The following is an 18389-nucleotide window of genomic DNA, read 5'->3' as shown; positions in this document are numbered from 1 at the left end:
AAAGCTTTAGTTTATGTCTCGGTCAAATTAATAACAAGACAGGTCAGAATTTTCAGCTAAATGAAGATAAATCTGAAAGTATCATCTTTGGAACCAAAGATAACATCCACAATATTTTAAGTGAACCAAGGTGAAGTTAACTCAACTATTCTGCAGGTTTCATTATTTGTACGGGATGCAGATGTGATGTATAATGTTTCAGAGCTGGAACTGGATAAGAGCAGATTATCAAACATCAGATGAACCTGTGATGAGGTCTCTGCCGCTGTCCTGCTCTGATCCATTTGAGACTCCTTCAGCTGCTGCAGAGCCACCTCCAGCTCCATCAGGTCTGGACAGGAGCCCTCTGCCTGTGCACGAGTCTGCACACACATGCAGAAGATCATCCCAAACATGAATGAACTGCCAGACTGAAGATTATTTTAGGATTTTAAGACCTGAGGAGAAAGTGAGGCCTGCTGTGGTTCAGGATATCACCTGCAGAATTAGAAAGGGGTTGTCTTTGCTGAAGGATGGCGAGCGGGAGGGGGCTTCCCTTCTCTTCTCGCGAAGTGAAGAAGCCTGCTGGTTTCTCCTGATCCTTTCCAGCTGCTCCTCCACACTCATCCTGGTTCTGCCGACCTCTCGCTCCCCGAATCCCACCTGATCCACTGCACTCCTGGGACGATCCTACACAGGACAACACCCAGGGTTACATTTCTGCTTTGATTAACCTGAGCTAATGCATTCATTAATGAGTCAGTGCAAGCACTCAGAAATATCTCAGGAACATCTGATCTGTGAGCTGCTCGTAGCTGATGTAAATTAAACATTATTTAGTTTTCCAGTTGTGATCTTCTTTATCGTCCTGAAATCAGTGATGTTTGGATGTTTATCACCATCTTTAATCAAAATTAGTTTTTCATTTAGAGAGCAGCTTCCTTGTTTTCCCACTCAAATATCATACTGCTCCCTCTGACATAAACACTGGAAAAGGTCCCAGCCAGCATGGAAATATATTCTTCCTCAACTCAAACTTCTGCTCCTCTATAAAATCTAGCCTTGCACATGCACATTTTCTGAACTCCAGGTTGAGCTCTCCTTCACTCATGAAACCCATGAAACTTTTCATTTCTTTTTTTTTTCTTGTGCTCTTCGGTTGTTGTGAGAGGAAACTGTTTCAATTCTCCAGCCAGATATGATGTTGACCAAGTACATGGTTCTCTATGTGCACTCTGAAAGACCTGTAGTCTCTGCAGAGTCCAACAAACAGGACCTACAGTGGTGATTCTGGGGCCCAAGCTTGAGCCCCATGCGCCACCTGGAGGACCACAAAAAACTTTTTTGCACCAGCAGTACCAGCATTACCAGCAGTACCAGCATTACCAGCATTACCAGCAGTACCAGCATTACCAGCAGTAACAGCATTACCAGCAGTACCAGCATTACCAGCAGTACCAGTAGTATCAATGGTACCTCAGGCAGCAGTGGTTGTGTAGAACTGCTTTCATAAATCACCAGAATTTGTTTTGCTGAAACAGCTGTCAGGTTTTTCTTCTCCTTCTTCTCCACTATGTCACCTTGTAGTTCCTTCAGTAGCTGCTTTTCCTCCCCTGCTAACATCATGGTGTGGTATAACATTTTACGTAAAAGGGAAGATTCTTAAAGGGTAAGTTTAAACAGTAACATATTCTTGGGGCTGAAACCTGGTGAACAGCCTCTAAACCTTATCTGGCAACTTCCATGTGCTCCAGTCTTAACAATGCAGCTGCAGTTAACTAGTGTCACTGGTAACATGGATCTGGACCATTTAGGTCACTTGTCTGTGTTAAAATATCAGGTGAAAGACAGGATAGACACTAGGATGGTAGGTGCAGTTAGATAATACCTTTGCCTTAGCTATGCAAAAGGGAATAACAGCTTAACTTCAATCATTTTAAAAATTATAAAAAATCAAATCAAAATCAAATAAAATTCTAAATAAACTTAAAAATTCAATCATCGAAAATCACCATAACCTATATACTATAATCATTATAACCTTCAATAAAGAATCATAAAAATCTCTGATCAACTCACTCTGGAATCTATATTAAATCCCTTCAGCTTCAGCTCTGTCGAGGTTGAAGAGGGGGACACATCCAAGCGCAAAGAGGTTGAAACCCATCAAACAGGCTTTTATGTTGGATGAAACATCTAGAAAAACCCTGATACCGTGTCAGAATTCTATTTGCCAATTTCTCTTCTTTTAATAAGATGCAACCACACATTTGAACTGAACGTTTAGCATCTTATTTTAGCCTCTCTGAGCAGATTTTATTGTTGTTTTTACATTTTTTAACTGACAGAGTTCAACAGGTTTTAGTGAATGGTCATAAGTGTGACTGTGTGATCCCCAGCACATTGTTCACCCCAGGGCTGCGTTCCCTCGCCTCTGCTGTACATTATGTACACGGACACCTGGCAAGCCAGCCAGGAGGGCAGCTACCCGGTCCAATTCTCAGATGTTCTGCTGTCTCTTCTTCAGGGTCCAGTATCAGGACATGGCAGAGCGCTGTCTGATTTTGTCACATGGTATGGAGACAATTAATTGGATCTCAACGTGACAAAAACTACAGAAATGATAATTGATCTCAGGAAAAAACCTAAAAAGAGGAGGAAGAGCTGGTGAACAACTGGAGCAGCAGGATAAATAAAGTGCCGAGTTTACTTTGGACTGGTTCCCAAATGTCTCAGCTCCAACAGAGAACAATGTTTGTCATGGTCTGCACTTGCGGGTGCGGCTTCCGCCTTCTTCCTTATTTGGAAGAAAGGCGGCTTCTCCCATCAAGACCGCACAGCTGAGGTGCATCAGGCTCGTCAGAAGACGGTATAAAGACTCCAGGATCTTCTCTAGTCTTCGCTGGATCGTACTACTTCTTGTGGTAACCAGCCGTGCACACGTCTGAACTCTGAGGTGTCTAATCAGCATTCTAACCTGTTGTCGTTTCTTCCAAGCTCCCTGTCCTGGAGATTTACCTCCCCCTCGAGATCCTGTCTGCCCGCTCCTCGCCTCGCCTCGCCTCGCCTGCCAGCCTGCTCCTCGCCCTGACCCTCACCGGAATCAGCGACCTATCATCATTTCATAATAAATCACTCACTGAAGCTTCTCGTGTGCTCTCTTCCTTGGGTCCTAGCCCTGACTCTGACAGAACGATCCAGCCAACATCATGAACCCAGTGGAACAAACAGCCGCGGACGCCAATAAATCCGACTCCAGCGGTGAGTTATTCTTCGCCGTCTCATCCCAAGGAAACCTTCTCAGACAACACTCACAGGTACTCCGATCTCTCAGTGACAGTCATCATACCTTAGAGGCCCAGCTGAACGATGTCACTACCAAAATGTTAGCCATGTTAACACAACTGTCCCAGCTTTCCGCTCCCTCAGCTCCGCAGGCAGGCCCCGTGATTCCAGCTCCGATCCACGAAGCTCACATTCCGGACCCCAAGCCATTCACCGGCGAGTTGGGTAAATGCAGAGGTTTTCTTTTACAATGCTCACTTGTATTTGACCAAATTCACCTCAACAGTAAACTGGACTGGTCACACCACACAGACGCCCTGTACAAGAAGGGCCAGAGTCGCCTCCACCTCCTGAGGAGACTGAGGTCCTTTGGAGTATGCAGGCCTCTGCTAAGGACATTTTATGACTCTGTGGTAGCCTCTGCTGTCCTCTACGCCGTTGTCTGCTGGGGAGCGAGCAGCACTGACCGGGACAGGAAGAGACTGAACAAGCTGGTCAGGAGGGCCAGCTCTGTCCTGGGCTGCCCGCTGGACTCTGTGGAGGAGGTGGGTGAGAGGAGGATGTTGGCCAAGCTCACATCCATCATGGACAACACCTCTCACCCGCTGCACCAGACTGTGGAGGGGCTGAGCAGCTCCTTCAGCAGCAGACTGAGACACCCTCAGTGTAGGAAGGAGCGCTACCGCAGGTCCTTCATTCCCACTGCTGTCAGACTGTACAACTTATCTGTATAGTCATAATACTGTGTAGTATTTATTTATATTTTACTGTGCAATACCCCCCATTATCAATGTCATCATATTCTTCATATCCCACCATCACCATGTAAATATGTATATAGTCTGTGAAGTTGTTGTTATATTCTATATCTATATCTATATCTATATATCTATATCTATATCTATATATATATATATATATATATATATATATATATATATATATATATATATATATATATATATATATATAAATAAATCTTTTATATTTATAATGGTACATTGTAAATAATTTATATTGCACCTTCTTGCTGTGATGCATGTTCACCTTATTCTGTCTTTCTGCACTTTATTCTATAACAAGAGCTGCTGTAACAAGTGAATTTCTCCACTGTGAGATAATAAAGTCCAATCTAATCTAATCTAAAAACCTCTTATCTACGCCACTGACCGGTCTAAGGTTTCCTTCATAATTGGTTTGCTTACCTCCAGAGCCTTAACATGGGCTGAGGCTTTTCTGGAGACCATGCCCCTACATACCTTGACCTATGGGGGATTCATCAGTGAGCTGAAGAAAGTGTTTGATGATCCTGTTCGGGGCCGGGAGGCGGCCAAGCGTCTTATGTCTTTAAAACAAGGGGCTCTAAGTGTGGCCGAATTCTCTGTGGAGTTCCGGACCCTGGCTGCTGACTCGAAATGTAACTCTGCCGCATTGATGGATCACTTTTTAAACTGTTTGACAGATACGCTGAAGGATGAGCTGGCCACCCGTGATCTCCCGGCGATCCTGGACGAACTCATCGACTTGGCTGTCAGACTGGACAACAGTCTCCGGGAGAGACGGCGGGATCGCAAGGGACCCTGTTCAACATCAGTCCTGAGAGAGGTCCCGTTGCCTGCGTTCCGACCTTCGTTGGACTCCCCCGCTTCGCTTCTCCCCGCCGAGGAACCCATGCAGGTGGGGCGAGCTCATTTGGCTCAGGCCGAACGTCAAAGACGGTTACAGGCTGGTGAGTGTTTGTATTGCGGAGGATCTGGACATTTCCGTGTCGCCTGTCCGATTCGCCCAAAAGACGGGGCCCGTCAGTAAGGGTCGGGGTTCTGACGGGTCAAACGAACTGTGAGATTATTACCCCGACCAAAACTCAGATTCCTGCCACCATAACCTGTGCTGATCAGTCTCTCACTGTCCCCGCTTTAACTGATTCCGGAGCTGAGGACAACTTTCTGGACATCGGTCTGGCCGAAAGGGCTCAGATACCTCTGGTTCCGTTATCTCACCCCATGACCGCCAACGCTTTGGACGGCCGAACATTGGCCCAGGTAACGCATACCACCACACCTGTCAGATTAAAACTTTCTGGTAATCATTCTGAAATAATCGAACTTAAGTTAATATCAGCTCCAGAGTCCCCTTTGGTACTTGGACACCCCTGGCTGTCTCGCCACAATCCGCACGTCAACTGGGAGACTGGGACCATATCCGGCTGGAGTGAGAGGTGCCACCAGTCATGCCTTCAGTCAGCTTTGTCAACCCCCAGAATGAGGGGCAGCAGGGAGGAGTCTCCCGATCTATCATCTGTGCTGTGCAACTACCACGATCTGGCTGAAGTGTTCAACAAACTCAGGGCCACGTCCTTACCACCTCACAGGCCTTATGACATGGTCATCGACTTGTTACCAGGGTCCTCTTTGCCCAGTAGTCGACTCTATAACATCTCCCGACCTGAGAGAGAGGCACTGAATAAATATATACAAGAGTCCCTACAGGCTGGCATAATCAGACCATCTTCCTCTCCGCTAGCAGCGGGATTCTTCTTTGTTACTAAGAAGGATAAAACTTTGCGACCCTGTATAGACTATCGAGGCCTAAACAAAATAACTGTTCGTAATAAGTATCCTCTGCCACTCATAGACTCAGCTTTCGATGCCCTGTTAGGATCAACCGTATTCACTAAATTGGATCTTCGAAATGCCTATTATTTGGTTCGAGTCAAGGAGGGAGACGAGTGGAAAACTGCCTTCAAAACACCTCTGGGTCATTATGAATATCTAGTCATGCCATTCGGCTTAACGAACGCCCCCGCGGTGTTTCAGGCTCTGGTCAACGACGTTCTTCGCGATTTTCTAAACCGGTTTGTGTTTGTCTACTTGGACGATATTCTCATCTATTCGCAGAACATGGCTGATCATGAGACCCACGTCCGACAAGTACTACAGAGACTTTTGGAGAACAAGCTCTACATTAAAGCAGAAAAATGTCAGTTCCACGCTGACACTGTCAGTTTCCTGGGATACATCTTCATGAGCGGGCAGATGAAGACAGACCCGGAGAAAGTAAAAGCTGTTCTGGAATGGCCCAGGCCCGTCACTATCAAGCAGTTACAGCGCTTCCTGGGCTTCGCCAATTTTTACCGGCGATTTGTCAGGAACTTCAGTCAGGTTGCGGCGCCACTCACTCACCTCACGTCACCAAAGGTTCCTTTTCACTGGTCCGAGCCCGCCGAATCGGCCTTCCAGGCACTGAAGAACCGGTTCGCCTCCTCCCCGGTGCTCACTCATCCCGATCCGTCCCATCAGTTCATTCTGGAGGTGGATGCTTCAGACACAGGGGTGGGGGCGGTCCTGTTGCAACGAGCTGAACAGTCAGGGGCGCTTCATCCTTGTGCTTTTTTCTCTCGGCACCTCAACCCGGCGGAGAGGAATTATGATGTCGGTGAGCGGGAGCTGTTGGCTGTCAAGCTGGCCCTTGAGGAGTGGCGTCACTGGCTGGAAGGGGCGGTGCATCCAGTCATTGTTTGGACAGATCACCGGAACCTGGAATACATACAGTCAGCCAAACGTTTGAACTCCAGGCGGGCCAGGTGGGCTTTGTTTTTTGGTCGTTTTAATTTTTCCATCACCTACAGGCCGGGTTCCAAAAACATCAAGCCAGACGCCCTGTCGCGGCAATTCAGTCCGGGCGGACCATCTCCCGATCCCGATCCCATCCTGCCTGCATCCTGTGTGGTTGCTGCAGTCACTTGGGAGGTTGAACAGAACGTCCGAGACGCACAACGCACGCATCCTGATCCAGGTACCGGTCCCCCTAAAAGATTGTTTGTTCCAGATCCTGTTCGGTCCTAAGTCATCCAGTGGGGACACACCTCCCGCATGGCCTGTCATCCTGGCGCAGCACGTACCTCCACGCTCATCCGGAGGCACTTCTGGTGGCCAACGCTGGACAAGGATGTCAGGGAATACATGGCAGCCTGTCCCGTCTATGCGTGTGGTAAATCATCCTCCAGGCCTCCCGCCGGACTTCTCCGTCCACTTCCCGTCCCCGGGAGGCCCTGGTCCCACATAGCCCTGGATTTTGTCACCGGATTGCCACCGTCTCAGGGTAACACCACCATTCTCACTGTTGTGGACAGGTTCTCTAAGGCGGCTCATTCCGTGGCTCTTCGCAAATTGCCCACGGCATTGGAAACGGCCGAGATTATGTCCCAACAGGTTTTCCGTCTCCATGGGATCCCTGTGGACATAGTCTCGGACCGGGGGCCCCAGTTTGTGTCCCAGGTGTGGAAAGCTTTCTGCAACGCTCTGGGTGCCACGGTCAGCCTCAGCTCCGGATTCCACCCTCAGACCAACGGCCAAGCTGAACGGCTTAACCAGGAGCTGGAATCCGCCCTGCGCTGTGTGGCGGCCGCCAATCCTTCCACCTGGAGTGCTCATCTATGTTGGGTTGAATATGCCCACAACTCTCATGTTTCTGCCGCTACCGGTTTCTCCCCGTTCGAGGCATCTCTGGGCAACCAACCTCCGCTGTTTCCGGACCAGGAGGCTGAGCTGGCGGTCCCGTCCGTTCAGCGTCATCTGGGGCGGTGCCGGCGGATGTGGCAGTCTACCCGAGCGGCTCTGGAGCGCACCGCCGATAACAACCGCCGGTGGGCTGACCGGCGCCGTGCTCCAGCTCCAGCGTATGTTCCCAGACAGCGGGTCTGGCTGTCTTCGAAAGACATAACACTACGGACTGACTCCCGCAAACTGGCTCCCCGGTTCCTGGGGCCCTTCGAGATCCTGGCGGTCATCAACCCCGCTGTGGTAAAACTGCGCTTGCCTCGATCAATGAGGGTTCATCCTGTTTTTCATGTGTCTCGTCTTAAGCCTTTCTGTTCCAGTCCTCTAGTCCCTCCTTCCAGGCCCCCTCCGCCCGCCTGGGTCGTGGCTGGCGGTCCGGCTTTTGCTGTCTGTCGCATCCTGGACGTCCGTCGCCGGGGTCGGGGCTTCCAATATCTGGTGGACTGGGACGGCTACGGGCCGGAGGAGCGCTCGTGGGTCCCTCGGTCCTTCATCCTGGACCCCGGCCTCGTTCGGGCCTTTCATTGGTCCCGTGCTGGTGGGTCGCCTGGGGGCTCCCCTTAAGGGGGGGGCACTGTCATGGTCTGCACTTGCCGGTGCTGCTTCCGCCTTCTTCCTTATTTGGAAGAAAGGCTGCTTCTCCCATCAGGACCGCACAGCTGAGGTGCATCAGGCTCGTCAGAAGACGGTATAAAGACTCCAGGATCTTCTCTAGTCTTCGCTGGATCGTACTACTTCTTGTGGTAACCAGCCGTGCACACGTCTGAACTCTGAGTTGCCTAATCAGCATTCTAACCTGTTGTCGTTTCTTCCAAGCTCCCTGTCCTGGAGATTTACCTCCCCCTCACCGGAATCAGCGACCTATCACCATTTCATAATAAATCACTCACTGAAGCTTCTCGTGTGCTCTCTTCCTTGGGTCCTAGCCCTGACTCTGACAGTGTTTGTTCATAACATCCAAAAGTTGAGTTTTTACTAGAGAAAGATGCCGTTTTTCTCCAGTGTAATTTAATGGTGGACCTAAATTATTAACTGGTTTAATAAAAAAATCAAAGATGGTGACACCCAAATCCCAAACTCCACATACAAAATGGTCACCATGGTTACGCTCACATCTGCCTCTAATGAAACAGAGACAAATGTATGCAGGTTGTTTCTATTTATGGTGCTGCAGTTTTACAATTTCTTTTTAAATATATATTTATATTTATAGATTTCTTCGTGTTTTTGTTCAAACTCTGTGATGTTTGACTTGTAAATAAACCAGAAAGTCTGAAATGTGCAGAAAAATAATGTGAAGGTGAAACGAGAAACTCTTCACATTAAATATGAGCAAAAATAGAAATAAAGAAATCAAACAATAAAACGATGAAGCCAGAAGCTTATCAGCTGTGGTAAAGTCTGAGATAAAAACTGGAATGAGTTCATTTCACTTCAGTGCTTCTGTTGATGCCGACGGTCATACTTACACATCTGGATTCCGGCTTTTTGGTCTTCCTCAGGGTGACGTAGGAGGCGATGGTGGAGGACTCCGGGGGATTCATGGGAGATTTGCTCCTCGGAGGGACAATGCCCACTGGGTAGGGAGGTGCCGCTGGAGGTACATCAGGGACATCATCACTTTCACATGAGCAGACATGGAAAACCTCTCTGAAAGCTGGCTAATCCAGCTCCGACAGTCTGGACGCACCTTTATAGGCTGCAACATCTTTCCTGTCAGGAGCCATCTCAGTCTTATCTTTATCTTCACCGCCCGCCTCGTCCACTTCCTCCTTCACTGTGGTGAGTTCAGGCTCGCTCTTATACAGACGATAGTCCTGAGCCTGCTGTGAAGTTGAGGAGAAGTAACACTCAGATTTAGGACACACACATGCTGATGTCTGAAAATTTTCCCTCCTTACTGTTGTTTATCCAACTGTTGTCTTAAATTGGTATTAAGTGGTGTCTGTATCCTGGGGAAGACAGACATTTGGCAGGCTGTAGGTGAGGGGAATTAACTACAGTATGTGCTCTTCATGCCATGAGAAACTCAAAAGGGGGGTTGGGTCAAGTACCCAGGAAATGTCACCAAGATGACGGCCTATATGTACAAAAACACTGACCATGAGGTTTGTCTTGCTTACTTTTTGAGTCAGTTATGTTTTAGGGAATTAGATTTTTTTTAAAATATTACTCTTTAAGGATCATTTTATTTATTCTTGTTGAAAAACAATAAATTACATTAACACAGTGTTAATAAACAGGTATTGCATGTCTGTATCCTGGCCGATGCGTTGTCCAGATAGGGGTATATATGTTCACCAGTGTACATATGTTTTCAGGCAGTTTCTGACAGGATGTTCTATGGGACAAGAAAGAGAGACAGCATTCGTAGTTTTGCTACCTGATGGTTCATCAGATTCAGATGAGGGAGCCAGTGTGAGGATGCTAACAGCAGTGACCATTTAACGGATAGCTGTGATGAGGCAGATGAGGGAGCGAACCAGAGTAAACGAGGGAAGATTGTTATGAAAGAAATTGGACCTCGTAGCTGCCATGGATCTGTAAAACCCATGTGACAAAAGGCAGTGTGTTTCTGTAGGGCTACACAAATTATCATCATATATAAGGAACGCACAAACTCGGACTCTGTGACGCTTTTGTGATCGTACCTGTCAATGCACAAATATGTACTATTTCTAATGCCTCCTGGCCAATCTGTCCATGTTAATTTTGAAATGCTTAAACATGTTTTAAAAAAGGAAGAAAAAAATTGTTAAGAAAAAGAATAAATTGTTTTGATGTAAATATTGTATGTACAGCATTTGTCTGCAACAGTGCACGATTTATTGTATTGTGATGTGAGTTAGTCTTTTTCATTCAGACTGCACACATGCACATCCACGTATGCACACAAACAGCAGTTTGTGTCAAACTTAAAACAGTTTTATGGTTTGTATTGGTGATTGGGTGGAAGAGGTGTCTGTTTTTTTACACTGAAATTTCCCCTTTTCAAAAGGTGGCGAAAAACAGAATTTGAGCATCAGTCTGTTGCCAAGTTGCTTTACTGCACCAGACGAGCTACCCACTCTCTTAACATACTTCTCAAAATTTATTATCAGACAAACCCGCATTCATGTCAGCTCATTGAAAGTAGTGTCAGCACTAATGCCTCTGAAATAAAGGCATTCATTGGAATTAAGTTGGTCATGAGTGTAGTGAAAGTGCCTGTAGTGGAGAGCTACTGGGCAACAGATACTAGATCTGACAAAGCTGCAGATGTTATGCCAGTGAGGAGGTATAAATGTTTGTCCAGGATGCTCCACTTTCAAGACAACATGAGCAATGAAGATCACCTGATGGAAGTAAGGCCTGTCCCGGAGCAAATGAGGAGGAAGTGTATGGAAATTAAATTATTAAGTGAAAACCAATTCTCAATTGATGACATGATGGTTCCATACAAAGGCAAAAAAGCTGGAAGTCTACAGCAGAATCTATCCAGCAAACCCAAGAAGTGAGGTTCAAGATCTTCGTGTGAGCTGGTGTGTCAGGCTTTGTGTATGACTTTGTGCTCTACTCAACCCCCACACAAAGAGTTTGAGTTAGCTGGAAACTTGCTCTGCAGCTGTGCAGAACAATCAAAAACACCTCAGACTGTGTTGTCTACTTTTACAACTTTTTCACATCACTGAGATGGATAACTCATCTGAAGGAGTCTCTGGGCCTCAGAAGTTTGGGTACCATTGGAAAGAACCATTTGATGGGGTGTAGGTTGGAAGATGATCGAGACCTACGACGAGGGAGAGGAAGCTCTGAATGTCGTATGAACAATGATGCAAAGCTTGCTGTGGTCAAAAGGGCAGACAACAAAACAGGAAGTGAGATGCTACTCCAAAGAGGAGACAAAGAAGATAAGTGTGCCATGCTGGAAAATTGTGGGTGAGTACAACACTCACATGGGAGGAGCGGATTTGGCTGATACGATGATTATCCTGTATTGTACTCCAGCAAAGCCCCACTGATAGTACCTGGTCATAGTTTGAAATTGAAATAGCTGTCAATAACGCCTGACTTCTATATCGTCCTGATGACGCCCCTCTGGGTCAGAAACATTAGTGTCTAAAGGATTTTCGTTTGGATGTTACACAAGGACTAAGCTACTCTGAGAAACAGAAAATAGGTTGGCTCTCCAAAGGAAATGAAGACAACACACCTACAAGAGTGCTCAAACAGCCAAAGTCCCCAGGCCTGTGGGCGATACGAGGTGTGATGGGATTGACCACTTCTACATCCTAGCAGAGAAAGGCAGATGCAAAATGTACCAGGCTGGAGACCTGCATCATGTGCTGTAAGTGAAAAGTAAGGCTTTGCATTGTTACAGGACAAAATCCCAGCAACAGTTTCCATATTTTTCACTGCCAGTAGGCTACTGCTAGTGGAGCAGCTCCACAGGGGAGATTTGTTTTATAATGTAGATTTGTTTCAACCATTCATGTGAATAACTAGAGTTCAGTTTTCTCCCTCCTTTGTATGTGTATTAATACCGTTAATGTGTTTTAAAAGTCTAAAAATGAAAGATTGGAAAAAAATGCAAAATAGTCAATTTACAACCTAAATGCGCAACATATCATGAGAGATACAAACTGTAAAATGGAAAATAAAGGTCATATTTGGGGGGAAAATATTACAAGATTGTGTTGTTTTAGGAACATTAGAAAATAGCAATTTTCAGATTTTTGATACCACCGTGCATCAGAAACGTCTTCTTGACTTTATTCCAGCCATAGAGGAGCATTATTTTTCTTCTTTTCACACACACATAGAACTTTCTGCTCACTGGTTGATCTTTGGCTGCTCCTGATTGGACGTTACCGTCAATCTAAGCTCTCTGATTGGTGGAAAGTCTGACAGGAAGTGACTTCATCATCATGTCCAGGTCTAAATAGAGGTCTCTTAGCAACATAGTAGTGATAGTGATGTTTTTATGATGAAATGTGATAAATAATGCTGTTATCATGGATCATTCATTGTGGATTTACTCTCTAAACAAACGAACTTTTCATGACAAAAGCAACACAAAGTCCTTTACTTGATAAAAACAATTCATGCATATTAAAATAAAACAAGCCTTCAGACCTCAAATAGAAAACATGGCAATTAAAAAAACACTCATTAAATTCTCATTCACACACAGTTGCACACACGCACCCACCCACCCACACACACACACACACACACACACACCTGCATACACACAAACCAAAACTAAGGCTGCAGTGCAGGACCCCAGCCACCCTGACAAGGGTGATCACCATGGCAACAACCCCCAAACCAAGCAGGCAAAACCCCCTGCGTGGAGGATCCCCATGAGGAAAAACACTGGAGTTAAAACAAAGGTTAAATAACCTAAGAAATAACAAGAAAAACTAAGAGCAGCAATACAAAATAATGTGCTAGAAAAGTAATGAAATGAAATAAAATAACATAAAATTATATAAGATAAATTACGATCAAATAAAATTCAGTTAAAAGCTAAGTTAAAAAGATCTTAAGCCTCTTTTTAAAAAACACCAACAGTGTCTGCAGCCCTGAGGTTCTCTGGCAGACTGGTCCACAGATGACGACCGTAATAATGGCCTCGCCGTAGGTTTTGGTCCTTACTTTAGGAACAACCAAAAGGCCGGTACAAGAGGACCTCAGGGTCCACGAGGGCTCATAAATTAGAAGCAGGTCAGATAAATAAGAAGGTCCAAGACCATTAAAACATTTATAAACCAGTAAAAGAACCTTAAAATCAATCCTGAAATGCACGGGGAGCCAATGCAGTGATTTTAAAAGTGGTGAAATGTGTTTACGCCCTGTGGTCCTTGTTAGAACTTGTGCTGCTGAGTTCTGAAGCAATTGTAAGGTGGAAATAGATTTTTTGGGAAGACCAGAGAGCAGGGTGTTACAATAATCTATTCTACTAGAAATAAAAGCATCAGTATCCCGGTGCTTGCAAGAGAGAGAAAAGGGCGAACTCTGGCGATGTTTTAAAGATGATAATATCCTTGTGAAACATGATAAAGTCTTTGTGATCTTTCTGATGTGTGGAGTAAAATCCCGCTCAGAGTGGATAAGAACACCCAGATTTCTCACACACTAAGAAGGTTTAAAGGTTTTGTAATTTTGATGAAATGATCTAGCCTTTAGGACCGATAATTAAAACTTCAGTTTTGTCCTGATTGAGCTGTAAGAAGTTCTCTGCCATCTATGACTTTATATCTAAAATCCAGTTTAAAAGGACGTTAACTGGCTCCAGGTCATCAGGAGACACGAAGATGTAAAGCTGCCTATCATCAGCACCGCTGTGAAAATCAATGCCGTGTCGAAGCGTGGCGAAGGTTCCCGAGGTGTGCAGCTGGAACATTGTGGTGTGTGCCTACGCTGGGTGGTTGTCGGGGGGGGCCTGGTCCTCCTAGGCATGTTGTGGGCCCTCTGCTTTTGGGGGGTGGGGCGGCCGCCTCTGGGCTCCTGGGGCCCTGTGCCCTTTGCTTGGGCTGTCCTGGGTGGCCGGTCCCTGGTCGGCGGCTGCCAATCTTGGCCCACTGGGACCTGTGCCCCAAGACCGTGGGGGGCTCTTGCTGGGGCCCTTCGGGTGGGGCTGGAGTCGTCTTCATGGTGGGGTAGTGTGGTTAGTGCTCCAGGGCTGCTGTTGGGGGCCCGGGTCTCTGGGCTGCCCTGGTCTGCCTCTGACCTCCGTAGAGGCGTGGTTGCATTTGCACAATCTCACTCACCACTCTTCATCACTCCTCTTCCTCATGCTCTGCATGCTGACACAGTCACTGAGTTGTCCAGTGGGTTTTAATACTAAGAGATAATTCTTTTTTTTATTTTTCCTGTGAGTTAGTATCTGGTCGCTGTTATGCTACTTTCATGATCTGTCTTTTTGATTTGGTTATTATTTAAAAACTCTTAATGACTAGCAGCTCTATTTTTTTTTTTTTTTCTTGTTTGTTTTTGTTTTTGTAAAAGTTGTAGGAAATTTTCTGGTGTGTTCATGTACAGGTGTAACAGTTTGTTGTCTGGTGATGGTGTGGATTGAAGGGTCGTTTCCTTCTGTCTGTGATGTTTTTGTCTCCTTTCTTCTTTAAGTTATCTGTGTAAGTTATCTGGTTTGAAAAGGTGTGGTTTATTGTAGAAAGTGGTGAAGTTGTGGATGTATGGAATATTGATGGCGTGACAGTAACTTTTTAAGCAGATATGAAGCTGTCAGATGCGGCTGAACTTGATGTCTCCATAATGGGGAGAAGGAACTGGACCCATTTTTAGAGTCTCTGACTGTTGGAACATAAGATCATTTGTACCTGCATGCATTACAACAGTGGATGCTGAGGGGTGCTGTTGAAAGAGTTGGTGGGCGGAGTTACTGATGTTTGTGACAAATGAGTGAGAAGATGTGAGACACCTGTTCATGCGGACATGCCGGACAATACGGGCTCCAGCTCCAGGCATCTCTGAATAAAACTACATTTTCTGACTGGATTGTAAACCTCCTGGATGGGATAGAAATGCCTGGAAAATTTTAGTAGATCACCTAAAGGGTAGCTATCCATCACAGTTTACCTCACAGAGCTACACACTACTGTTCCTGAGACACCGGTGATGGTTGAAGAGATGGCGATTGGATTCGCCAGAGATCTGGTGGCGTTTTAGGGAAATCCTCTGAGCTCACAGTGATAAAGGAGGCTGTCATCTTTATATTCTTTATTTTAGTCGTCTTATAATTCTGGATCCTCTGTTTCTGTCATGATTTTCTGTGTTACCCCTTGCACAGTTTTGTGAAAATGCCAACAACAAATACACAGTGTTTTCGTAAAAATTTCAAATACTGTTCCATTATAAATAAAAGAGATTCTACAGAAATGAGAAAAAAACTGGACTACTTTGAAGTCCTATAACTCAGGAATACTTTCTTGTAGAAACATCTTTCAAAGTTTAAATGGTTCATGATAGATAAAACCTTTTGTCAGAAAGGGACTTTTAATATATCCTGTATACTTTTAACACAATCAAAGTTCATATTTTATGAAATTTCATAAATCACCCTCAGACTCCACAATTTAGTGTGTTACATTACACACCCTCAAAAAAGTTCATATTTCTCAAACGTCATTAACACACAGTTTTTCCTGAACATTGACAAATATTTTTCTCCTTTCACGCAAAGCGCCCATCCTTGTCATAAATCTTACAGTTTTCTCTCAAAACACTTCAGAGCCCAAGGTGCACCCACTATTGGCTACATTAACGTCCATTGTATTTTGTCTCAGATTTTCTCAAGTCAGGAGGTGAGGGGTGTTTTAACCTACTATAAAAACTATTCAGAAGAGAGCAGAATCATAAAAATTCCATATTTTTGTGTTCAGGAGACCCTTCTGGTGCTCTTGGTTCAAGAATGTTTTTTATATGACTTATTGTTTTTGAATAATCACTGTTTGTCTGAGGGATGCACTAACCCTGAAATGAGCCTTTGTGACTGCTTCTGAGTGTCTGTGGGGAGAGAGAAGACGCTGTTGTCATATCAATGTTAATGATCAGACTCAGTTCTGTGTGTCACATTGAAATTACACACACAGTGAGGACAATTTTTTCCAATTTGATTTATTGTTTTTGAATACCAACCTCATTGTTAGAGGTGATAATTCCTGAGTTTTTTGTCTACATGTCTTTATGCACCTGTGCATGCACTAGGACTTGCTCTGTTACCATAGCAACCAGTTACACAGCTGCTTCTTTGTTCTGACAGATTCCATCATGGCAGCCACATGTATAGGTCATTGGGAATCCATCAAAATTTCTTTGGAAATTTTCTAGTGGTGAATGCCGCTGTTGGCTGAAAACAATTTTGTTTATTTTAATCAGCTGCTTGTGGCCTCATTTCAGGAGAAACTGTTCAGATATTGGCTACAACCTGTTGTTGTATAAACAGAGTCAGAGGAAGAGTTCAGGTTTTCCTAAATGTGGTAAGAAGCCAAATTTGGGCAAAAAAACATTCTCTTTAATCCACTGAAATTAAGATGAGACAGGAGCAGCAGACTGAGGAAGATCTGAAATAAAACGGAGGCAGCAGCTTCCAGGGCTGGCCTCCATCCACAGAACATGAACTTCACCAACTAGCCTGAGGTTATAAGTTTACATCTGAAGCCTTCTTCTGGAGCTTCTCCTGGTTTATTCTAAGTCATTGTTCCTTTCATCAACTGTTAGCTGAATGAACTAGAGAATATCTGCCTGTATGAAGAGGAACTGTTAATTTCTGCAGACAGTGAAGGCATCAGTAAGACTTGAGTCTCCAAATGATCAGAGATGAATGTGTTGCAGTACAATACAAAGGAAGAGGATGAAGCTTAGGGGTGATGATGTTGAAGATCTGATGAAAGGTGGTTGGGGGGTGGTGGGGTGACAGGACGTCCAAGATGTGGATGGAGGTGGTGGCGGTGGGAGGCATGAATGCTTTGAGCTTCTTACACTGTGCGCTCCATTCCTGGAGCTGGCCTTACGCTCTTCAGGACGATGGGTGTGGTGGGGCCGGCTGCCAGGGTGTGAGTGGTGGGGGGTCACGTGAGAGGGGCGCTCTGAGGAGTCGTAGTACTGGGGGAGGGGTGGACGGGGGGGCACGCTACTGCCCTCCTTGAGAAGACTGAGCGGCATCAGCGTCACTTCCTGTTGACAGTGAAACATTGGGTCTGATTGACAGGACACAGCTGCACTGACGTCATTTATCCCCCCCATCCGCCCTCTCCCACCCCCATTACTAATGGGGTCATGGAAACTTAACATGGAAACCTAAACACATAATTCCTGACGCCTCACCTGCATTAACAGTCTAAGTTCTTAATTCTTTGCTGAGCTTCCTCAGGTAGCATCTTTATCAGACAGGAGTCACGTGATCAGTCAGGATTCATGTGATCAGTCAGGAGTCATGTGATCAGTCAGGATTCATGTGATCAGTCAGGAGTCATGTGATCAGGCAGGAGTCCCATGATCAGTCAGGAAGCACGTGATCAGTCAGGATTCATGTGATCAGTCAGGACTCATGTGATCAGTCAGGAGTCTCATGATCAGTAAGGAAGCACATGATCAGTCAGGATTCATGTGATCAGTCAGGAGTCATGTGATCAGTCAGGATTCATGTGATCAGGCAGGAGTCATGTGATCAGTCAGGAGTCATGTGATCAGTCAGGACTCATGTGATCAGTCAGGATTCATGTGATCAGTCAGGACTCATGTGATCAGTCAGGATTCATGTGATCAGGCAGGAGTCCCATGATCAGTCAGGAAGCACGTGATCAGTCAGGAGTCATGTGATCAGTCAGGAGTCATGTGATCAGTCAGGATTCATGTGATCAGTCAGGAGTCATGTGATCAGGCAGGAGTCCCATGATCAGTCAGGAAGCACGTGATCAGTCAGGATTCATGTGATCAGTCAGGACTCATGTGATCAGTCAGGAGTCTCATGATCAGTAAGGAAGCACATGATCAGTCAGGATTCATGTGATCAGTCAGGAGTCATGTGATCAGTCAGGATTCATGTGATCAGTCAGGAGT

General features: G+C 45.6%; 1 protein-coding gene across 4 annotated transcripts in view; it reads right to left on the bottom strand.

Annotated features, from left to right (window-relative positions):
• LOC121634314 (pleckstrin homology domain-containing family A member 5-like) overlaps positions 1 to 18389 on the bottom strand; it is a 193722-nt gene that overhangs the window by 6842 nt on the left and 168491 nt on the right. For 3 of the 4 annotated variants that reach the window (XM_041976840.1, XM_041976841.1, XM_041976843.1), the window contains 5 exons: positions 17310 to 17504; positions 9514 to 9649; positions 9293 to 9417; positions 478 to 669; positions 246 to 362 (listed from right to left, as the gene is read on the bottom strand). In XM_041976840.1, coding sequence (XP_041832774.1) covers positions 246 to 362; positions 478 to 669; positions 9293 to 9417; positions 9514 to 9649; positions 17310 to 17504 — 765 coding nt within the window. The remainder of the gene's footprint in view (positions 1 to 245; positions 363 to 477; positions 670 to 9292; positions 9418 to 9513; positions 9650 to 17309; positions 17505 to 18389) is intronic. The other variant, XM_041976842.1, reaches the window with a different exon arrangement.

This window comes from Melanotaenia boesemani, chromosome 23 (assembly GCF_017639745.1).
Source record: "Melanotaenia boesemani isolate fMelBoe1 chromosome 23, fMelBoe1.pri, whole genome shotgun sequence".
NCBI lineage: Eukaryota > Metazoa > Chordata > Actinopteri > Atheriniformes > Melanotaeniidae > Melanotaenia > Melanotaenia boesemani.
Note: the sequence above shows the minus strand (reverse complement) of the source record. Positions and strands in the feature narration are given on the sequence as shown.